General features: G+C 48.9%; 2 protein-coding genes across 7 annotated transcripts in view; both read right to left on the bottom strand.

Moving 5' to 3' along the window:
* Positions 1–626: 626 nt before the first annotated feature.
* LOC118511986 (growth/differentiation factor 8-like) lies at positions 627–3,151 on the bottom strand. The gene has a single exon (XM_036055726.1). It carries the CDS (start codon positions 1,901–1,903, stop codon positions 1,499–1,501), a length of 405 nt encoding a protein of 134 aa, XP_035911619.1. The 5' UTR covers positions 1,904–3,151; the 3' UTR covers positions 627–1,498.
* A 2,087-nt stretch (positions 3,152–5,238) lies between these two features.
* Positions 5,239–24,256, bottom strand: part of LOC118511933 — a 29,114-nt gene continuing 10,096 nt past the window's right edge. For 5 of the 6 annotated variants that reach the window (XM_036055614.1, XM_036055617.1, XM_036055618.1 and 2 more), the window contains 8 exons: positions 23,549–24,175; positions 23,327–23,453; positions 14,583–22,802; positions 11,860–12,335; positions 11,530–11,784; positions 11,116–11,438; positions 10,826–11,034; positions 5,239–10,704 (listed from right to left, as the gene is read on the bottom strand). In XM_036055614.1, the coding sequence (XP_035911507.1) occupies positions 10,556–10,704; positions 10,826–11,034; positions 11,116–11,438; positions 11,530–11,784; positions 11,860–12,335; positions 14,583–22,802; positions 23,327–23,453; positions 23,549–24,175 (10,386 nt within the window). In that variant the 3' untranslated portion in view covers positions 5,239–10,555. The remainder of the gene's footprint in view (positions 10,705–10,825; positions 11,035–11,115; positions 11,439–11,529; positions 11,785–11,859; positions 12,336–14,582; positions 22,803–23,326; positions 23,454–23,548; positions 24,176–24,256) is intronic. The other variant, XM_036055616.1, reaches the window with a different exon arrangement.

Genomic DNA, 24,256 nt, shown 5'->3' with positions numbered 1-24,256 from the left:
AAGAAAGTCGAATAAAATATTGTTATTATTTGATTAAAATCCCCTCTCCGCTAACCCTACCATTCATTTTGGGTTACAGGGGCTTCGTACTAGTTTTCAGTCGCACTAGGGGTGAACAAGCGGGCCTAAAACATGCACGGCGTTCTCGGACGGTAACGGAACAGTAATTCGATGAATACTTGTTACCTTGCATTGATGTTCAGCAAAGGAGGAAACATAAAAATATCATAATCTCAAACCACTTGTAACAATGTATTTTATCAAGTTCTATTCGCTGTCTATTAACAGTATTCAGGAACAATGCACAATGTTTACATCAGATGGGTTTTGACCATACAGAAATCCCAGTGTACAACAAAAATGACAGGCCACAGTGCTGCACACAAAAGATTCTAGGGGGGGCCTTCTCGAGTCTTTTACCAACAATTGATCTACAAAAGCTGATATTTTTGGACAAATGTTAAGCTATTTCGTAACAAGCCAACTGCCTTCGTAGGTCAAAAGCCCACAAATTCGCTCCAAAGTTACAAAGCATATTAAAAAAATAATATTTTAAAATATGAACGACAAAATGTTGGAAAGCAATTCATCTCGTTCATCAATTAGTGCGGCGACAGAAAGAAAAATGCGTTCAAATGCTTTCTCTCTTTATTAAACACATAGAATTGGAACCAATCATCTCTCTCTCTCACACACTCTCTCTCTCACTCTCTCTCGTCTCTCTCTCATACGATTCCCAAGACAAACATCGTCGTATTTGATTGTTGATTCACACTTACTAGTTATCACATAATTGTATCATTTTTTGTAAATTTTTTCGACTGTTGCACACGTATTGCAATGCATTCGAGCGCTTGTCGTATACCTCGGTGCACGTCTCCAAATGGTAGCCAAAGCGATTAAAAAAAAAAATGCAATGTGATGCTCCCGCACGCCCCCATCTCCTTTCGCTTCCTTCCCTCCCTCACCCCCCACCCTGTCTCTCTACGCTAACAAATGCCTTTTGCAGTTGCCTTTGAGTCTCTGGAGCCCACTCGAACCTCGAACACATCTACTAAACTACTTCAGCGCGAATCTCGTTCGATACAGTGTTAAGAATTTGGATTTGCCGTGTCCGCAAAACGATGCCGAAAAAAATGTGTGTAGCATTGCATGTGTATTGCATTGTAAAAATTCGTTACCTACTACTTGGCTAAGCGATCTAGACTAATTTTTAGTTAAGCTCCAAAATGTTACCGACCGACCCTTTTCGACCCTCCTTCAGACTCGTTGTAGAAGTAGATTTCTTTTCGTTTTACGTTTTCATCACCGTCGCTCGCCGAACGCCGTCCCGATACCGTTGCGCTAGTTGAGCGAAATTTTGGCAGAATTTTCCCTGCTGCTGCTGCTTGCTGCTGCTTGCTGCTAGCCAGGATCCTGGCATGAAGGTCCTTGTCGGGCTTTCCACACACACACACACACACACGCTCACTAGGGGTCCGGTGCCCCCACCGGCCACTCAGGAGCAGCTGCACTTCTCCACCACCATGTTCGGGATGGTGCTGTAGATCACGTTGTAGCTCATGTCGAAGTACAGCAGCTTGATCGAGCTCATCTTCTTCGGCGAGCAGCACGGTATGGCCGACGTGCTGAGCTGCATCACGTGCGTGTGCTCGTACTTGGGCAGGAAGCTGATCATGCACTCGCCGGCACAGTACGACGCCTCGTACCGCTTCGGTGCGATGATCCAGTCCCAGCCAAACTTTTCAAAGTCCACCATCAGCGGGTACCGGCAGCAGCGCGTCTCGTTCGCATTCTCGTCACAGTTGAGCGAGAGGTTGCGCTTGATGCGCTTCTTCGGTGCGTCCCGGAACACGATCTCGATGTACGGTATCTGGGGTTGGGTAAGAATTGGGCGGGTCATTAAAGTGGGGCAGTAATAAGCAGTTCAACAAATCAACCGTCTGGAAGGGCTGAAGGGAAGAGAGATAGAGACACAAAACAACAGCTGGCAACACGGAGTGGAGTCTTGGCTTGGTCTTGGCTGGAATTTGGTGGCGGGATGCGGGTGGCGAGCTACCTGAAAACGTGTGTGACCTATAAGGAGTACAGAAAATGTGTCATATAGCATTAACAACTTCTACTGTCAGCGAAGATCGCTTAACATTCGATTCACCACTGCGGTTCTTCAACCACTTCCGACATTGATTACCACCGTCGGCAAAATACATTTTACCAAGCTTTTTCCTGCACCAGAACCAGTAAAACCAAACACACACAGACACACACACACACACACTCCAAGACCAGGCAATTCAACGTTCAGCGAATAAATGGCTCGAAAACCGCGAGACACATGTCCATTTATACCACCGTTTGGCATGCACCGATCCGCCATTCCAAGTGGCGCCAATTTAATTGACACTGGTACACAATTGATGTTAATTGAGTGCGGAAGATGAACGGCATCGAGAACGAGACTGGACTGGAGTGCAGGGAAAAACTGGCTGAAAATGGGGAAAAAAAGGAGTGGAGTAAGAATACAGCACTTTACTGCCGCAGCATCACTAGTCGGGGGACAAATGTGAGCCAAATTCCGAACAAAAGGGTGGGAGAACCATACTTAACGCTGCTTTACAAAACATATTGTCATCAGTCATCTAGGAATGATCAGTAGTGATGGGCGCTCGGATCCGGAGCCTGATCCGGAGGACATCACCCTCAAGCCGATCGCCCCTAACGACAATTAGTGTTTTGCGGTACGGCTCTCCCAAGGCGAGAAATAGTTCCAAGCTCCAATTCCAAGCTGATCGATAGGTCGACCAACATGATCAGAAAGTGATCGCTGAAGACGAAACCTGGTGGGTTCAACTGGTTTTTGGGTGCAAACTAAGTGTTAAGCAGTAAAGCTGAGTGTTATTCAATTGTGAGAACTCATCACAGTCCTGAATACTACTTGCGAGATCCAGATTCTGATTTCTGAGACTGTAATGCAAAATTGTACCTCATACTCCAGATTTCTTCGGAAACAACCAAGGTCCTTTGTTTACAACAAGGCTTCCAGTTAACGGAGAGAGGACAGATTCTTGTGTTTTATGTTTTGCATTGCTGAAAGGACGCGTATCTGTTTGGTGGTGGCACTCACCTTGGTATGGACAGTGAAGTGAGAAGCTGTGGCTCAAATGTAATCCAGGAGCTCTGGATGATATAGGAGTTTCTGTTTAACAACATAAGCGTCGAAATCCGAACGGCACATTATTCTTCAGGGAAATCATGCCCGGAATGGACTCCGGGAACATCTATCTAGAAGACTTTCCCTAAAGTCATTTGCGGTGGACTGATCTGCCTGATCAGTGTAATATACGGATAGGTAATCCAAGTGGTATATTCCTCTTCCTCGTATGTGTGGAAGGTTAATGGAGGAGCTGCTCTACGAACTGGTCACGTCATGAGAAAGGCACCGGACGACCCTGCTTGCAAAGTTCCTTTTAGGCCATCCACACGGGCAGAGGAGGCGTGGTAGGCCCTAATTGAGATGCATTGATGGCGTGGATGCGTTCGCCAGAATGGTAGACGATGGCGCTAGATCTTCTGCAGCAAGCCACGCAGCAGTTCAAGTGCCTGATAAGTTAGTATTATAAGTAAGTAAGATCAGAGTAAGTAAGAATCGGACCAATGTAATAGGACCAATGTTAGCCTTAACACGTAGTCCATCCTATAAGCAGTAGCATTTTATTCGATCGCGTTTGATCTAGTGATGGGAATTAAATCAGAGTGAATGAATTTGAATAGTGAGTTAAATTTCATACTCACTCTTTCAAATTTAACTCTCCGAGCTGACTAGCCACTCACTCACTTCGTTCTAATTCACTCGTGCGTATGATTCACTCACTTGGTTATAATTCACTCGTGAGTTTGATATCGCGTTACATTATTTGTATCTTAAACTCAAGTTGTTTTTTATTTAAATCATCTTGTCATCGTGTTTTAGTTTATCAAAGCTATTTTTAACTCACGAATGAGTAATACGTAATGAGTGAGTCAAACCATTTTTTTATTCGTAAGGGACTGCCTGGCCGTATTGCTGTATTGAGTGAGTTAAAACGCAGTGAGTGAGGCTAAACACTGAATAGATGCCCCCTTACGGCACTCATTTTTCGCTACTAAATTACCTTAAATTTAGGTAAAAGTTAAGCAAAAGTGTTAAAATTTGTTGTAATAATAATTTATAATAATTATTGATAATAAATAAATAAAAAATAAATAAAAAATATAGTAAAAAGGGCTTAAGTCTAAATAGACTCGGTAGCGAAAAGTGAGTGCCGAGAGTGGGGGGAGCATCTATTCAGACTTTAACCGTAAAAAGTCTGAAAAAGATACCCTTTTGGGTAACTCATTTGCAGAAATAAGTGCTCGTGAGTGCACTGAGTGCATCACCTATTCAGACTGTAACCTTTTTCAGTTTTTCAAGCATCCAAGTTATTGTTACAGTAGCCAATAATATTGTAAACGGCCTGTTAGTGTACGAATAAATGCGTACAATATCATCGCCTACTATAACAATATTATCTGGTAACTTCAGAAATAAAAGGGTTTTTTAGGTAACCATAAAATTGATTCCCCTGTTATCTGAAGCCGTTCCCATGTCAACTAGCTTTGTTTGCCATTTTTCATCAAAGGAGCCTACAAAAAGAATGGATGCTTTTACAATGTCAACTAAAAACCCCTATAATCACGAGCAATCTTCGAAGAGGTAATTTAAATCAACTAATTAATTTAAGGTGGTAAGATTTAAGCCATTCGCTCATTCTGACTCAGTTTGCACATCACTAGTTTGCCAGGTAAAAGATCGGATGCGACGGTGGGGACCTGTAGAACGATCAGGGGTTAAGTAGAAAGTTTAAATAATAAGATAAAAAGTACAAACACACACGGACACACACACAGATTTGCTAGAGTGCAATACATTTTTAGTTGTTGCTTCTTGTTTGTTTGTTTGTTTTTTTATTAGTAAAGTTTGTCACTGCAACACACCCGCGCAACACAACAATGGAAGAAAGATTTGGAAAATGATGATATTATCTACTTCGAGCAGGAAGAAAGAGCTTACACTATTGCACTTGTTTTCGATTCGCCACTACATTCTGCCACTCTGTTGTTTCAGACGTGGCTGTCGTCGCGTGTCTGCTGCTCCTGCGTTCGTTGGCCACGTGGCAAAAGACACTCCTGCGAGGAGCTGCTACTCTAACTTCTTCTTGCTTTTTTTCACTTTATTAGTGAATTTATTAAATTCTTTTGTTCAAGTGTCACACCTTAGAGCTGTGCGCGCCCTAACGTACCATATCTTGAGGCCCCCCCTCCCAATATGATTTTTCCCACACGCGCAGCTCATTCTTTTCCAAATCGGTAAATTCATATACAGATGAAAAGATGAATATCATCACGCAAAAGATGAAACATTGTCTTGCTGTCGGTTCTCGGCTTCTGAGATGGGCCGGCTACCTCTCCACCTCCACTTTGCTACACACGTCACGTCCCATTTTCCTGCTTTACTTTATGCTCGTCTACTTCCTCCGCTTGGCAGCTACTTAGAGTTATCGTTCATAATTACTACCATCCTTGCATTTGTAAATGCTATAAATATATTTAATGCATATATAATATATATATATTTGTTTCAAGTGTATATAATGAGCATCCGAATATGAATATGTTTGTTTGTTTTTTTTTTGCTTTCTGGGTTTTTTGTCTTGTTTTTCCTTTTCATTGAGGTTGAGAAAGGCTTGAAGGAAACGAAGTGTATGAAACGACATTTAACGTAACGCATCATCGACGGCTCATTGCTACACACATCTCGCGGCTCGGCGTTACGGAGTATAGTATAAGATCTGGTACGCGCCGGTACGAAGGGGCGTGGGATCGCTTTAGTAAAGATCACTTTTCTTTTTTTTTATTCCAAAAAAGGAGTTTCCTACCGATCAATCCATTATCATCATCATCATCATCATAAGAAGTGTTTTAAGTGTGGGAAACGTATTACATGCAACGCAAATAAAGGTGCGCGTGCATTGCGTTCAGCATAAATACACCATAATTGTTGTAATTGATAAGAGCGAGAGCGAGAGAGAGAGAGAGAGCGAGAGAGCACAACTACCTTTTTTCTACCATTTTTTTTGTTGTCAACATTTTTCATCCCTCTTTCTACAGGCTTTTGCTGCTGCCTACATCTAATCTACGTCGCAAGAAGCGGCATTATCGGGCTAGGCCACCGCAGTCAATCACTACTAGAAAACACCGATAACAACGAGAACGAGAGAAAGAAACGAGTGCCGTAAAAGCGCGCAAAAGCATCTACTCTACACACCATGTGGAACCTAATGTGTTAAGCCTATCTTTAAGATACAACGCGCGTGCGTTTCCGTTCTTCCGTTTGTGTTTGCACCTTGGTAGGTATATAAACCTGACCACACAAAGGTACCGCCGCTGAAGCTCGGCCTGCATCGGTGAGCCTGCTAATCATTATCTACATTGCGGCTCTGTGTGTGTGAGTTCACGCGCGAACTACTACCGTGTACAACTGTCATAAGGACACATTGCTAGCCGCTCACAAACGATAGGAATTGACCCGGATGCTTCGTAATATGTGTTTAGTGTGGTTATTAGTTTGTTTTTTTTGTATATTTCTTCCTTCGCTCGCGTGCACTGATTGATTGCTTAGCGTCAAAAACTGATAATACTAATCAATATACACCTGTTGCTGGTTAGAGTCGAATCGGCTCACCGCTTGCTTCGACTCACGAGCTGCCTGCTTCGATTTGCGTTCCATCACCTTCGAATGGGCTGCCGTTACCATGGAATCACGCGTGGATATTCATGGAGTTTTGATTGCTCCTGTATGAAGCATTTGATTCAACGAAGAGGCAGGTTCGTTTTTTTACCATAAAAATACAAACGACTAATAAATGACGATAAAATGTATCTAACAATATCAACATCGGATAGTAGCGATACACAAGACCAACTTTTCAGCTTTCCTGGGTGATCTTTACATTAACTAAGCGGAAATGAACGTGTCTGAACGTGCTTGCAATTTGCTTTTTCAATATGTGATTTTTGAACTGGTATCTATCGTCCATTTTTACTTTGAAATATTACGTAAAATACGTATAAACTAGTTTAAATATTGCTTTCTGTTGATTTTAGTCATTTAAACCTATCTGTGAGGTTTAAATTTCTAACATTCACAACTCCTTGGATATCGGCACGTGATTTCCATGGTAACGCCATGCGATTCCACCAAAGTGTCGCGCATTCGATGGTGATGGCACGTAAATCGCAGCAAACACCTCGTGAGTCGAAGCAGCTAGAAACAGGTGCAACATACATATCTCTATATACTGTAACGAATTTCTACGTGAAATAATCTCATAACTCTCACACAAAATTTGAAATCCCTCGCTTTGGCAAAATGTATCCTAACTGTGCACGCCACACGCCACGCCACGTCCCACCACTCTTGGCAAAAGTCCTCCTTCCTGTGCTCCTTACAGTGTTTGCAATGAATGATTGTACTACTGCTTATTAGCTATACGACGGTGTGTGTGTGTGTTGATGATGATTGTGTGCTACACTTTACAGTAATCGATCGATAAAAATCGATGATCGCAATTTCCTAATAACGTGCCCCGGTCCCAGCCGGACCGTCCCGACAGTCCCATAAGTAGGTAGGTAGAGTTTGTTAAACGTTACAGCTGGGTGTGTTACAGCTGATTTGCTAATGATAAGCGATGCGTGCAAGTACGCAATAATAAATTACTAACGTCCTCTGCGCCTCCTGGCCTGCTTACTCCTGCGCCTCGAGGCTCAAGGAAACGGCTATTTCTACTGCTAGCATGAACATGGAACGTGAACTACTGTACTGTACAGGTTGCAAACAGAACGTTGTTTCCCCAAAAACAGAAAAAGCCACTAAGCATCGTCCTCGGACCGAACGACCCGAAGGCGAGAGTATGGGATACGTTTGCAACTAGCTCAATTAGCATTCCACCTCATTTTCACCTCTCGCTGGTTTACGTATTAATAATTATTGATGAGGTTTGATACAACAGTACTACGTGTGTCGTTTGTTTGATGCCCTATTCTCCCGCGCAAAGCAACCCTCGGCTCGGGTCGCTAATAAATGAGGCTCACAAGCAAACGAACGGAAAGGCTAAACCGGCACAGTTTTGTTAGCGTCTAGAGTAGCGGCTAGTAAACACTTGATTGCACTTCGATTTCCGATTCCTTACATACCAAAGGTTGCATACGTCAGTCTCTCTTCCGGTCTTCTGCTCTGTCTGAAAACGAGCGCAAAGGGTTGCTACATTCAGCTATATCGTGTCCTCCCAACGTTACAAGGGTAGTGTCACAACAATGTTCTAACTCTGCCCACCTGCTTGCTACAAACTACTACCGAAAACTCAAACTCGAGAAGAAATATAGAACGCTACAGTCGTTAATTTAATTCTGCTACCGTTTGTTTCTGTCTCTTATCGGGGTGATTAGAAACACGCATAGAGCACGTGTTTTGCATTATGCCGTAGAGACACGAGTGCAGTGTGGTTGTGCGTCCTATTCGCGAAGTTCATAAGATTTTTTGCTTGATTCATTCACCATTTCTGCCGCTGCTCCTTCTGTATCGTCCGTGTTGTGTATATCATATAATCATTTATCAATAGTGTATTTTAAATAGTGTTTACAATTGTTCGTTTTACAAAATACGTGTGTATATTGTACGTATGGCTGTATGCACACACACACGCACACTCGCACACACGCACCCACAAATCACCAGTCAGATCAGACGCGAGACGCGATGATCTTGTTTTCGGCCATGTGAGCTCGCCGTTTGGGGGCAATCGTATCATCCACGTGTGCGAAGAAATTTCACAAATTCCATCTTCCAAATGCACACACCCTTCCGGTGCTTCCGGTTCCGGTTTTTTTTTTTTTAGAGCAGGCTCAGAGTAAATTGATCAAGGTGCGAGTCGGCCACTTCTGCTCTTCTCGCTCAGGTTCGCACAACTCTCGTTTTTCATCGGCCATATTACGAGTAAACGGAATATGGTGATAAAAAGTATTCTTTACTATAATTATCATATAAACATGGTCAGTCGTTTGATTGGTTTGTTTTGTTTTGTTTTTTTTTTGCTCCCCTCTTCTCTTCCTTTGCTTTGTAAGAATTGTAAATATGTCGCTAAATTTGTTCATGTTCATCATTGTGTGCCTGCATGCGTTCGTGGCGGTGTGATCGCGTCGATCGTTTACACTAAGGGCACACCTACCATGTGTTTTTAGCATGGGCGCACATCCGATTTTAGACTCAAGAGGAATCAAGTGTATAACAATCAGCGTTAAATATGGTATGAAAAAGGCTATAACAAGAAAAAGGTTGTAGCTCTCACACGGACGCCCCGATAAACGAAGCCCGTGCCGTGCCGTGCCGTCTGCGCTATTGCTTGACAAAGTATGTATAGTGTAGAATTGGGAAGGAATGTATCACGCATTTGAATGTACACACACGCACACACACACATGTGGAGCATATATGATATGTGTCCCAAGGATCAATGATCGATGTCCGTCCGTCCGACTAATGCGAGCCAATCAACTAACCTCCGCTTTTGCGCCTGTAATTTCTCCGCTCCAAACAGAAAAGGCGTTCACGTTCTGCTCCGCTTCAAAACGATGCTAATCAAAACGATGGGCCGAACTTATCGTACCGAGGGCTCCGAGACTGGCACAAGTGTAATGCAATATGGAGGAGCATAACGTTGATCATAGCCTAGTATCATGGGGGAGGTGAGACCGAACCGAACACTGAACGCTCGTTTCTTCCGCTTTTCTTCTCGGTATACATAGCCTAAGTGGGACAGAGTACAGCCCGACGCTCGCTCGATATGATTTGCTGTACAAGATGAACACAGAAAAATTCATTCCTTTCGCGTGAGATGATGGATCGATGGATCCATGCACAAAACTGTTTGTTTTATTTTACGTTCCCTGTGCCTGCGCGCATCTGACCATGATAATTTGTTTCCCTTCATTGTGCTTCTCACTCAACCCCCGCGTTCGGTGCGGTTGGGGCTCTCGTCAAACGCTTTTGTTTCCGAGCGATGGTTCTGTTAGCCCCAGACCAAAAGACCATTCGCCTACCTCTTAAACTATTAAACGTTTGTCTTATAAACCACAATATATGTTTTTTTTTTATGTTTGTTTTATATTGTATAGGTTGATTGCAAAGCAACATCACAATTCTATTTCCACATTTCATATATTCTCGCTTGTCGTTTCGTTCGTGTTGAGTGAGTGAGTGAGTGAGTGTTGGTTGGTGAGCAACGTGAGCAGCGTTTGCAAAACGTTTCGCCCCGTCCTATCATAAGCTAATTTGCTCACTTTCTACCTTTTTCTCGATTACGCTAAGTAGCACTAGATGAGGGTAAAGATAGGGATGGGGGAAACAAGTCTAGCGGGGTACTCTGTGGAGGAATCTGCTCTACTATAAGATTCCTCGGCTTTCTACGGGGGGTTCTGAAAATTATGTGGAAAATTTAGCATTTTCCAGGGACGGCCGCAAAACCAGGGCCCCTTCCACCCAAAAGTTGGGCCTATTTATCATATTCTGCCACAGCGACAGTTCTTTGCCGGTTGAATCCATCCACTCGACAGCCCTGCCATTGTGTTTGCCTGGGGGGGGGGGATGTCCGGCACGACGGGATTCCAGTGTCGGCCAAGGCAATAAAAAAAACAATAACACACACACACAAGATTAGAAATTGAGCGCCACTACCGGGCTCCGTGAACTTACCGTTTCCGAGCGAAAAACGAACACCGCCCAAAAATTCATTGCTAGCCAGTCGATCGTGATCCCATATTGTAAGCTCCAGCGCTCGTTCCGACAATTCGGCCAGTGACACATCCTCGTACACAAACGTGTAATTCCACACCGGCGAGTTGGTTCGCTTTATGACGGGCGTTTTTTGTTTAGAGCTTCGATTCTTATCCGGTAGTAAATAACTGGATGCAAAAAAAAAAAAGGATGAGAGTTCGGTTGCATTACTTCCAGCGCCTAAAGCAATCCCGTGTGCAAATGCATACCTTTTACAAAAAGCGTCACAGGTACCATTCGACTTGATCGGTTGCAAATGTTTCGCTTCCTTTACCAGCACGTGCAGTGCACCCTTGCTGTGCCCGGAAAGGGTTGACGATGAGTTGGACGTGAGGGAGCGAGTGCTGAACTTTCGTAGGTTGAGTGTTCCGAATCCACTGCCCGTCGATCCGCCACTACCGCCAGTAGCGCCGCCACCACCGCCGCCGCTGCCAGCTCCAATCATACCACCGCTATCGGCGTCGGCAGACACGTACTTCAAGCCGACAATGATATCGCCCTTGTACGCGGACAAATCTTCAAATGGTTCACTCTGAAGGAAACCGCCGAAATAGAAAGGACGCGATACGTGATTCAGTACAATATACACGCTGCTACACACACACACTCACACTCATCCTTACCCGTTCCTGCAGCTGGTACCACTGAGCCTGCGGATTGTCAAACACCTTATCCTGCAGCCCCATCATCACTTCGCCGAGAAAATCGTTCCGTCCAAACATGTCGGAATGCCAAACGGTGATCCAGATGGTGCGCGTTTGCAGGCTGTTCAGGCTCATGTGAAACCGAAGCACCTCGTCGAACACCGGGTTCAGCGTGTGTTTCTTTACCTTCGTCTTGCGCTTACCGCTCTTCGATTTGTCCGGTAAGAGGTACACCTAAAACAAAACATACGACCCAGTGCGCGTGGTGAGCGAGTGCGCTGTAGAGAGGAATGATGCACAGTTCCATACCTTCACGTAAGGATCGCTACGGTTGCGTTTCGTATCGACCGCGGCCAAATCTTTGCACTGCTTGACGTGTATCTCCAGCGCACCCTGCTTATAGTTGTACTGCATACCGAATTCGATCTGTCCGCGAACCGTAACAGTACCGTAGCGACCTTCACCGGCACCAGAGTAAACGCTCGCCATCGAGTCCGACCGTACGCCCAGCGAGCTGAGGCTGGCGCGATTCTGGTGCAGCGCAACCAACCGATCGATATCCTCATCCGACTGCGAGGGCCAATTATCGCTACCACCGCCCGCCGATCCGACGGGCGACGAAACGATACTGCTGCCGCCCTTGTGCTGCATTCCATTCGATGGCGTTCCATCGCCCTGCCGATCGTACGTGTCTCTTGGTGCTGCGCGTGAACCGTTTCCTTGCGGCTCATCTTCGCCGCCCAGTGCGCCTGTGGACCCTGTCAAGTCCGGACTGTTGCATTCCTCTGCAAAACAAACAAAAACCATTAACATTAATATTGCATTCTTTAAATGGTATCTGTCGGTAAACAGCCTGCTTCCTCCCCAGCAGTATCATCTTCATTTTGTTTCTCGTAAAATTCCCAGTTTAAAAATTGATAAAAGTGCACACGTTTTCGTATCACATGCAGCAATCGAACCCAAACTCAATCAATCTGCCAACCACCACCAGTGTCCTGCTAGTGGCGGTGGTGATCGGAAAAGCCGTTTAACCCCCAAGACCTCCACAAGCACATCATCATGGATCACACCGGTAGCTAACCTAATTCTATCTCTCCCAGTATCGCTCTGTTATCCCGGAATGGCGAGGAAAGACGCTTCCGGCAGCAGGCGCTAAACTTTTTGCGCAAGCTACTATCACCCGTACTAACATCGTCCAGCTCGAGCGATTCGAGAAACCGGTCCGATACCGATCGGAAGCTATCGTTCCAGCCCCAGCTAGCGTTTTTGTTCAGCTTGCGAATGGTGCTTTTCTGTGACGGTGATAATGCATCATAATCCGAGCCAGTACCGGCACCGTCTGCTGCACTCGAACCGTCCAAAACCGTACCGAGCTGTAGTTTGTAAGCAGCGAACGCGGCGTCAACATCGTCTTCATCGTTGCCCTGACGATTACAGCACCGACAGCAACGCCACCACGAACAGCAACATGCTAAACCACTCCAACGTGACAGCAGGACACTGCAGGAACATGATCGATCGGGGGTCGTTGAAGCACTAGTTAAACCTCTTTTCCTCTGGCAACAGCAACCAAGCGAAAATTTCCATCTCTTGCTCTTTGGTTTAACTCTGCTTCTGCCACCAGTATGTCGAACCAGATGACTCTGGTTCCTGGACCTTTCTTGCTGCACAAAGTCACTCTTAGACACCTTCACGTTGCAAATCGTTGAAACACTAACGGCATCCTTCTCTTGCAATTTGTAATGTGAATAGCTCTCGATATGTTTCTTCCTTTTCCACCATTTCGATCTTCCCATTATTTTTGCTGCACGCGATAAGGCGTATGTTCGCTGATCATTTTTCAAATTTGCGCCACCACAAGCCGTTGTTCACAGTGCAAACGCAGACCGTTGACTATGGTGCGCAGGTGACTGTCACACCGTACACGCCGGCCTCAGCAACGATGAGTTTACTACCATTTACCAATTGACGGTTCACCGATGGGATGCTTTAGCTATTCGTTACTCCTTGCCTGCTAACAGAAACCATGAATTGCATTTGTGTTAAGTAAGGCTGACCTGAGCCACTGATTGACAGTCGCACCAGCACAGCACAGCAGCACGATAGGTTTTCGAAGATAAACATCCAATAAGAAGCATCGCTCAAGAACTGTGGGCAGTGGTGGTCATCTCTGTAGACAACCGGTACTGCGCGAGTGTTTTCGGAAGAATGTCACAGGCGAGCACAAATGTAATTGACATCAAGGGTCAATTACTCTTAATTGGCCGAGGTCTAATAACCCAACACACACTTTCTACCGAGTGACACTGCCAATCGACCAAAAATGACACAATTATTTATGTTTACTACACATACCGGAGTACGATACATTTAAGGTTTGATAAAGCCTCTGCTTCTTCTTGGCCTAACGACCTCTTAGGTCTGGCTTACTAGACTACGGGGGGAAACGGTCCGGATGGGATTTGATCGCCGGTACTGCCGTATGAAAACCGGCGCCGTTCTTTGATAAATTTTCATGGCCTAAGGGTTTTACTATGGGGCGGTCCGGTGGCCGAGGCGAAAGCGGCGCCGATCTTCACACGGCAGGACCGGGGTTCAAATCCCAACCAGACCGCCTCCCCGTACGAAAGAGCTGACTACTTTACTACGGGTAAAATTAAGTCACAGAAAGCCAGAAATGGCATTGCCGAGACCTCTCGAGGTTGTAGTGCCTAGGAAGAAGAAGAAGGGTTTTACTCAACAAGAACGCCCTGCCTGGCCCTTGCTGTACGTTATATGCCAACAAATGTACTCTCGCTTTTTGCTAAACCAGTGTTTGTAGAGTAGATGAAAAAAAATAAACCAGTTCTGTCAGACAAGTCGTGGCAACCCTACAAACGACACTCAAAAATATCTAACACAAATTATCAAAATGACTTTGGAATGTTAATTTCTTCACAAAATTTCATTCTATTGCACGGTAACACGTGCCTTTTCCACGACCACGCTATCGCTCCCTTTATGCTGCTCGGGACCAACGTACGGAAACTTACCATTTGACAGGTGCTGCAAGCGATTACGCCGCTCGCGTCGCGGATACGGTGGCTGTAGGCCCGGTGCCGACATGGCCCGCTTTGGTGCTGAAGGTGGGCGATTGAAGCCCGGTGCACGGTACCGCGCACTTTTGACGTTGTTCTGCAAAAAGTGGTACACACTTTGCGATTTCTGTCCCATCGTGCCCACCGCCGCAGTAGGTTTGGCCGAGGGACTGATCGCTAACGACCCCCCCGTCCCGGACGAGGACGAAGCCGGAGAGGACGCTACAGACTGCATGATGGTCTGCAGATGAGAGGTCGGCAATCGGGGCAGCGAGTTCGTGGTACCGCTGGTCATTGTGTTCTGCAAGCTACGCGGAAGCGTAGATCGCGAAGCTAATACCAGTCTATTGCTACCGGCACCTTTCATGACGCCTTCGTCGGAATCCGTATCTTCCTCGTCAGCCGCAACACTAGACAACCGTCGCCGGCTGCCTGCTGCTGAGCTGTGCGCATACTGTTGATGGTGTTGCTGTTGGTGCAGCAACTGCTGCTGGTGTGGCTGTTGCGAGCTGTGGTACGGTTGGTTCTGATGGTACGGGTGCGGTTGCTGCCCCTTCTCCTCCCACAGCTCTTCCCTATCGCCACCGATGCTGCCACAGCTTCGCACACGGTCCAGCTGTTCCTGGCTTAGATTTTGATTGTTAAACAGTAGATCGCCGGCGGATCGGCGCTTCGCCACCAGTATTGATTTCGAGGAGGAGGAATTATCTAGCATGGAAAGCTTGGTGCGCGAATCCCCATTTGCCAGCAGGGCCGATTCGAAACTTCCGCGCCAGGAGAACCGCTCGTAGTCGCTGGCTTCTCCACGCTCTTCACCAACCATATCGCTCCCAGTGCCGGAGTGATACTGGTAGTGTCCTTGCGATCGCTGATCGCTTAGCAAAAGATCGTGACTTTTGCTTCGCGGCAACATCATCGCGTAGGAAGAGGGTGACGCGGACGTGCCACCCTCGATTGCTGCTCCCATCTCCTCATCTTCCTCCTGTCCTGCAGGAGGTGATGTTTCTGGAGCCGTCGCTGCTCCGATGCCTATCCTCGATCGATGGTGATGATAATGAGGCGGATGTTGACGATCATTGCTCTCCGACGTACTGCTATCGTCATCATCTTCCGTTGTTGTAGCGGAAATGGCTTGATGATGATGGTGAAGGTGATGGTGATGGTGATGATGATGGTGTCCCAACATTGCTCCCATTCCCGCCGCCGTATTACCAGCGGCACCGATGCTAACACCACTGCCAACGTTACCCGCCATCGCTTGACCGGATTTCCGGTGCATACCTATACGATGCGGTTTGGGCGATATGCTAGCGTGCGACTCACCGCTGCTGACTTCGTGCATTAGAGCCACCAAACGGCTGCCGATGTGGTGCATTACCTTCGCAATCAGTGGTGGCGAAGAAGTGCTGTTCGCACTCGGCGTCGTCACCGCAATGCCAGCAGCATTTGGTTGTACATCCACCGTAGGATCCTTGGTTTCCGCACCGGGTGGCTCATTCGAAACGACCTTCGACAGAGACGCTACCAACCGTTGGTACACAAACGCAGTCTCTTTACTGAGTGGCGTTTGATGGTACGGCTGCTGTTGCTGTTGCTGCCCATGCGGCTGATGCAGATGGTGATGGTGACGGTGATGGGCGACCAGAGGTGATTCGGCTTTCTCTGCCATTGCTAGCGTCACTAAACCACCATCACCGATATCGCCCTCCTCATCCTTCCGCACACTGCTATCAAACTTGTTTATGATCTGTCTGCAGCTGGCCGATATTTCTTCCTGCAACCCGAACGGATTTCCTTCCGCAACGGCTGCAGCCGTACCCTCCAGATCGGAGCTAGTGTAGTCGGACGAATCGTACGAATCTGACCACGTGTCCTCACTGCTCAAATACTCCACGATCTCACGCACCTGCTCGTCCCGGATTCCTGGCACCGTTTTCATGAGCCGCGTCAGCTCACTCTCGAAGTACACAAGCTGTGGCGGCTTCGTGCGCATCCCTCGTGGACGTGCTACCGGTGTGCTGCCACCCTGCTGGGGTGTGTTTGACCCGCTCACGCCTGGCGTAGAGCTGCTCGAGTTCGGTAACTTCCTCGTATTGGCCGAAGCGGCCACCAGCGATTTGAAAAATTGTCGCATCTTCGACATCATCAGATTCGTTTCCTCGTCCGAGCTCCAGTTGTTGAAGCTGTCCTTCCGCACCAAGTTTACCATTCCGGCGCCTTGTGTGCTGCCTTTGGGCGTACTGCTAGTGCCGGGAGAAATCGGCAAACGGGACGCGTTGCAGGACGGAGCTGGATTTGCTTCCGTTGACGCAGCATCGCTCTCCTTGTGTTCGTTCCTGTTTTCTTCAAGAATCGGTTCGACCGTTGCAAATGGCATTGCCTTCGACGAAGAAGCCACCGTCTGATCTTCCTTTAGCAGATCATCATTACTGCCAATGAATCCACTATCCCGACTGGTTTGCTTTCGTGAATTCTCAATTCCTGCGGGATGCAGGGAAGAGCTGATCACACCCGGTACAGCACCCGGTGGCTCACGCCCATCGAGGGAAGTTGACTGCGACGAAGGTGTCTTCCGACTGTCTTCCGATTCGGAGCAAATCCCACTTAGACCAGCGTCTCCGATCGCTCCGTGATGTTGTTGTTGTTGTTGCTGTTCTGCACGGGCCAGTGCCACATCCATCTTTTTCGTCATATACTTCTTCTTTCTCTTGCCCATCGTATCGTACGGCGAGGATTCCGATCTATCCTGGTGCGAGTACATTGCCGACGATTCGTCGCACGTATCCGTTTCCGACGAATGGTCCATATCACCGTTACCACCGATAACGACACCACTTCCTGTGCCCGATCCACCAGCAATCATTCCTGCCGCCTCGTACGAAGAACCCGCCGATTGACTAATGTTCGATCCCATCGATTCGTGAGTATGCTCCGCATCCTTTCCGGCCAGCAGCAAATTGTCGAGCGAGCTGTGGGATCTTGTTGCTCCCCGTGCCCGTACCAATCGTTTACGGCGCTGTTCCGGACTAACGTGGCCTTCACTGTCGCTTCCGACACTGCCACCGCTACCGTCCGATCCGTTGCCGCCGCCGCCGCCGCCGCCGCCGCCACCACCATTTCCACCACCAGCACTCCCCCGGTCTGTGCTGTTGTATCCAAGGAAGCCGGTGAGGAAATATTTTTCCAACCGCGATGAAGCCAAATCCGTCACCGAGTCTGTTGAATTGTCCTCATTGTCCCGATCGTGGCTCTCCATCGAAGCTCCGGACAGCCGTGCGGCTGAAGCGCTTCCCGAAGCTGTACCACTGCCAAGCGAATCGTGCCCATCGCTGCACAGCGAGCTGCTTTCCTCCGACATTTCGCTCTGATCGTCATGCATTCCTGCACCATATCCTGTTCCGCCATAACTTTCGGCTCCACCACCCGCTGTACTACCACCCATTTTGCTGCTACTGCCACCATCTCCACCGAGACCATAGAAAAAATACTTTTCCAACTCCGAGGCCGACAGCCGATGGGCAGGGTCGCGTGTCCCATCGTCCATATCGCCATCGTGCCCAACCTCTGATCCATGATCACCCCCGCGTCCATTTCGGCGACCACGCCTGCGTCCCTGCACATCGGACCCGCGCGATTCTATTTCACTATCCTCACAGCTTTCCTCCACGATCGTGTGCAGTGTAAAGTCGATCGCCGTTCGATTATATCCGCGAAGCTCTTCCTCGCGATCGTTCGAAAACGACATTTCCTCACTCGAATCATCCATATCCGAGTCGGTCGCTGTCGTCGTAGCAAATTCCTCCTCATCCTGGCTAATTTCTTCCACCCACGAATCATCATCCGCCAGTCCATCCTCCAAACAAATTACGGCCGATAATGTGGTCGATCCGGTCGTAACCGTAACATTTTCGTTTGCCGTCACGTTACCGATTTGGGTAGGCATACCATCACAACCATCGTCATCATCATCACCATCATCATCATCACCATCATCTGCATAACGTTCCATTTCGTTTCCATACACCTGATTCGATTCGTCCGCCGATTTCGAACTCACGGGCTGCACTAACTTTTCTGCACCGGCAGCATTGGGAACGCGAGCACACTGCTGCTGCCGCTGCTGCTGCTTCAGATTTTCACCGACACCGATCTGCTGACCAAAATCATCAAAATCACTGCTGCGATCAGCACTGTTCACTTGCACGTCATTCTCACTACGCAAATGCTCGCCGTCCATGGCGGGCACCGATTGCACCGAGGGCGAATCGCAATGATCCATCAGCGTTCCAGCCGCGTCCAATGTCGGGTTTTTTTCGTACTCTTCCGTTGAACTCTTTTGATCGCCACAACCATCAGCAGCATCATCATCATCAATGCTCACCAACTCAACAGTCGATCGTGCTATGCTCGTGTGTTCGTGATGGTGCTGCTCTTGCCCTGCACCACTGACGACACTACCCGTGCGACTTCTTTGCCCTGGCAGACATGCTGGCAGACTTTGCAACGAGCACAGCGTTTGCGCTACAGCATAACGATCATCACTGGCTGCGGGAGTGTGCTGGCTGTACCCCGCCGTGATCTCATCGTGATCGTGGGACTGAACACAAACAATATCCTCCGCACTGCTGCTGCTGCTGCTGGGTACCGTTTTCACCGTTGTCGTTGTGGGGGAGGAACTTGCAACGTTTACCTGCACTACGCTTGCCACTACACCTTCACTGGCAATGTTCGGTGGTGCTGCTCGCGATCTGCTTTCGTGATCGGTACTGCTGTTGCTTTTGGTGCCGTTCGCGTCGCAAGTGTCATCTGTGATCATAACAAGACTCGTGTACCTGTTGCCACTGCCGCCCGTAAAAGTGGAACTGCTCGGCGCTGCTGTATCCACCACCGTATGGGGCGTATGGGGTGAGCTTATGTCGCCCAGAGTGGTTGTAGTTGTGGCGCCACTCACACACCCATCCGCCGCGCTACTGACGCAAGTGGCCGCATTCGTGCCCCGTGTCGGTGGTAGTATTGGTGAGGGTGTACGCACGCGATACACACCTGTAACGCTGCTAATGCCATTACCTGTGTACGGCAGCTCGTCGTTACGTTCGTGGTGGTGTTGTGGTTTCTCTTCTACGTTTATGCTATCGTACCGTTGCTGCTGTACACTGTGCGGTTCCTGCTGCTGCTGCTGCTGCTGCTGGCAATCTGCATCGGGCGCATAGCTAAGCGCTTCGGGTGCACAGCGAGAAACGGTACCTTTCTCTTCTAGCTGCTGCTGCTGCTGCTGCTGATGGTGGTGTGTGTTTGATTCACCAATATTCGCGTAGCATGGGTCCACCAAAGCTGGCTCGCCGCTTTGGTTTGGCAGTGGGCTGCTGCTGTCAATTTCACCGCTTTTGCGGCTTCCCCCCTTCCGAGTCGTACATTTCACACTGCTCTGGTGATCTACCACCGTTGCCGTTACAGTCGCCCTGCTCGGTTCTCCTTGCTCAAGCCGTCGGCTACCTCCTACGGTCGATTCATTGTGCGGCGGTGGCGGCTGTTCGATTGACACCTCCGCACATTTTCGAACCAATTTATCGCCTATTGGCTCGGATCGTTGGTGTTCGTTGGCACATTCTGTCTCGCCGAAATCGGATATGTTTTTCACTCGCTTTAGCACTATAGCACCGCCGGCAGCATCGTCATCAGCGTCACCCTCGTACCCGCCAAAGGGGGGGAAACCTGCTACCTCACCGTAGTAGCTGCTGGGCTCCCCAGCGGTTCTTATCGATTGATTGTCGCTACTGTCGCTGTCGCTTGGCCCTTCGCCATCACTGCCGCTGTGTCCGGGATTGATCACCATCACGGCATTGAATCGTTTGCCACTGCGCCGCCTCCCACCGCCCCCCCGAGGCAACCTACCACCACCCACCTCATCATCATCATCATCATCAACACAACAACCGTCGTCACCGTCGTCCTCCTCCTCCTCCTCCTCCTCCTCCTCCCTGTCGGTATCGTTTGCATGATCACGATCGAAATAATCCTCCCCCGGATCGGTGTCCGAGGAGGAGGAACTGCATTTTTCCTGCAGCGACGAAGCTGATCGCGAGGAAGAGCGGGACGAGCTGTAGGAACTTTTACCATCGCTGCTCTCGGTCAGATGGAACGAGTACTTTCCAACCTTGGCTTTCCGGCCCTGCTGCTGGGGCCCGACTGCTGCTGGGGCAGCGTTTTCCGCTTCACTCGACGATGCACTCGACGATGACGGCGATGATCGGCCGCCCGTCTGCGCCAGGTGGTACAGTAATTCGTACTGCAGGTAACCATCCTGCTGCTTCCGTGCGTCCTCACTCACTACTGTCCTAATTTTAGCACTTTTCCTCATTTCACTACTAGTGCCAGCTTGCTCCTTGTCCCGTTCGTGTTCTGCACCCTTCAAGGAGGCAGCTGCCGGTGCAGCAGGGTTGTTTTCGTCCGCTGCTTTCACTAAGGTTTCGCTGGGCGGCAGCGTAATGTCAACGTGCACGGCGGGTTTGTTATCGGTATCGGTACATTTATTATCACTGTTAACGTTGCGATCCGTATCGCTTGCTTCACTACACGCTTGTGTCGCTTCTGCTCGTAAATCGATATTGTTCGTTCGTGTCGATCCTTCGGTGGCCGTCCCATCACCATCGTTGCTGGTACTGCCGCACAACTCATCCATCGCAGTATCTAATCCTGTTTTGTCGGTCACACTATCGCCCGTGGCTGGCAAAGACGATGCTGCCGCAACACTAGCACGTACATTACTGTCCGGCATAAACTCGCGTGCTCGGACACGACTATTTGCCGTCTTCGCCTCTGCGCCAGTGACGATATTATCTTGCGCTTGAATGGGCTTCGCCGCCGTTGTAACGATATCGTTGGCTGCGCTCGTCGTAACCGGAACGGCCAGCGGGAACTCACCTGTGCGTAGTGGTGGTACAACAACAGCGCTCTGTACAAGTCGTCGTGCAGTGGTAGTGCCTGTGCCTGCGCTCGCACCAGACGACGAACCGACTCCGTCGCGATCAGATGAAGCCACTCCACCAACACTATCATGACGCATTACACCATACGTCGACGACGACGACGATGGGGTGGTGGTTGCTTTTTGCACATGCACTCTGCTGCTCGCTGCAGTCGCTTCGGAACCACTGGAACCACTACTACTACCACGACCAGTCGCACCGTAACCGCGTTCCGATTCCGCACCACTCTTGTGTCGCACGTTGAGATGCTTGCACGTGCGCACTTTCGTTGCATTTCGTCGCTCGTTATCGCTACTGTCGTGGCTTTCGGACGTAGCACAGGTTTCGACCACAGCTTCGCGACGCGCACAGCTTCCAAACCGGCAAAAAGCACATTTCGGATGGTTGGGAACCTTTCTACTCGAACCACCTCCTGCCACTGCTTCCGTTTCCGGCGGAGCAGTATGCCGCACACTTGCTTCACTACTGTCGGCAAACTTTTTCCACAACTGTTGCACTAGATCCGACGCACCGCCAGCACTGCTGCCGCCTTCCACGGCCGCCGCATCAGCCGTACCGCCGCCGTGCATAAGCAACAGCTGCTGCTGCTGTTCGTACAGCCAGCTTTGAAAGGCTGCGATGGGCACGGGTACTGGCACCGGGACCGGTATCGGTACGTACTGCATCTGTCGCCGATTGCAACATTCGCAGTGACACAACGATGATGATGGTTCTTCTGCACGATTGTCCAGCTTTCGACCACTGTTGGTGCTGTGCACCTTTGAGGCACTGATTGTATTTTTGCACTGGCTATGCGCTGATCCGACACATTGCGCGGTGGCCGTTGCCATGGCAAGCATTTCGTAGAAAAAGGCACTCTTTGTTTCGTCCGCTCCGGGCATCATGTCCGGTTCGAAGTAATCCCAGTCACACTCGTCGAGCGAGGCCGCCGTTGTGTACCGGTGGCGCTTTGCGTGCCGCATTGCTGACGAGGACGAGGTAGAGCTGCTATCATATTCCTCCTCCTTGCTGGATGAGTCGGAGCTGAAAAACACCAACCGGTACTCTTCGTAGTCCGGTGGCATTGCTCTTGTGCGGACGTTCTGGCCGAACGATTGCATCCGGCCGGCAGCTTCCGTTTCCGACGACGAATAACCTCCGAGGGTGGCCGATTCGTCAGTTAATCCGTCTGCACTGCTATGACACTCGTCTTTAGATGCCGTGTGTGTGGCCACAGTCGGAAAAGAAACCGGAAGAAGCACCCCCAACAGACACCACACCATCGTTCGTCACCAGTGGCAGTGGAGCAACAAATGACGCGCAACGATCGTGTTTGGAACATTGGTGATTTGAACAGAAGAGAAATTTCATGAGAACTCGGCGTAAAATAGTGCAAACATCTACCTAATCCACGCTCCGTTACCACCGCGTACCACACCTAACTAACGTACACGACGCACCAAAGCTACCCAAACATACGTTGTTAGTGCTTCAAGGTATCCCAACAGACAAAGGTTAGTCCCAATATGCGATACTGCGGTGAGAATACGCCTACAGAGTGTGAATGCATTCGTACTTCGGAAATGCGCCACCTACGAAGCAACTTCCCACTTCTCGTTAAGCACCTCTAATCGGTTTTAGTACTCCCAACACCATAACTCCCAACACTCGATTCCAAGCATACCCACCCATAGCAAAAATGAAAAACGGTTAAAACGGAATTTCAACACTTACGATTAGCATTTGAAGATTTGCATTTGTTCTCCTCTCGGCGCTGCAGAACCACCTTCTTAAAGATGACGGCGGCCGCCTCAACAGCATTCTGTATCTCCGCCTCGCCAAGGGTGGTTTTGTTATCCTTCTATGGGGCGCGCGTGAAACGATAAGAACGCAACGACAAGCACACGCATTACTGGAACCGTTCCTGTGTGCAGAGCAACAACTAAACGTGCTTACCGATGCTTTGTAGGTAAGGTTGATATGTTCATCGCTGCTATTGTCATCCGACTGGTGGCCCGCACTTTCCGAGAAGATACCGTCGTCCAAAGATTTCGACACGTCCACGTCCTGTCCCCGACAGCCATACTTTTCCTCCATCAGCTTCGAGGCGACAATGTCGAGGCTCTTCGAGTCACGCTTCTGCAAACGCTGGCGCTGCAGTATCTGCTGGAATGCCGATATCTTTCGCTGGCCAAACGACTGAAAGCCAGCCATCGGTCCACCGCCTGCTGCCGGTCCTCCTCCGGCAGGTACGTTACCGGCGAGCGTTGTGGCTGATCCACCGTAACCGCTGGTGCGCGTGTTGCTGCTGCAACTCGATTCGGTGACGATTCCGGGCGAGACCGATGTCGGACCGCCACCGCTACTACCACAGTCCGGTGTTTGGTACTGGGTGTACGTGCCCGGTTGAAGGTTCGATCCCTTCGCACTGACCGTACCACAATCGAACGATTTGATGTTTTTTCTGCGCGGCGAAGTCGATGAGCCGATCGCCGTTGACGGTTTATGCTGACGATCCTGCAGCTCCGTCAACGGTTTCGGGGACGGTATTTTACTCGAGTCTAACTTTTTCGAGCTATATACCTGCAAAATAGAAGCGGAAATATATGTTAGCCATAAGTTCGATGATTTTACAATAGTGTGTAAAAATGTTTTGGTCAGTCT

This window comes from Anopheles stephensi, chromosome 3 (assembly GCF_013141755.1).
Source record: "Anopheles stephensi strain Indian chromosome 3, UCI_ANSTEP_V1.0, whole genome shotgun sequence".
Lineage (NCBI taxonomy): Eukaryota > Metazoa > Arthropoda > Insecta > Diptera > Culicidae > Anopheles > Anopheles stephensi.
The sequence above is the reverse complement of the archived record's forward strand: the minus strand, read 5'-3'. Positions and strand labels throughout refer to the sequence as shown.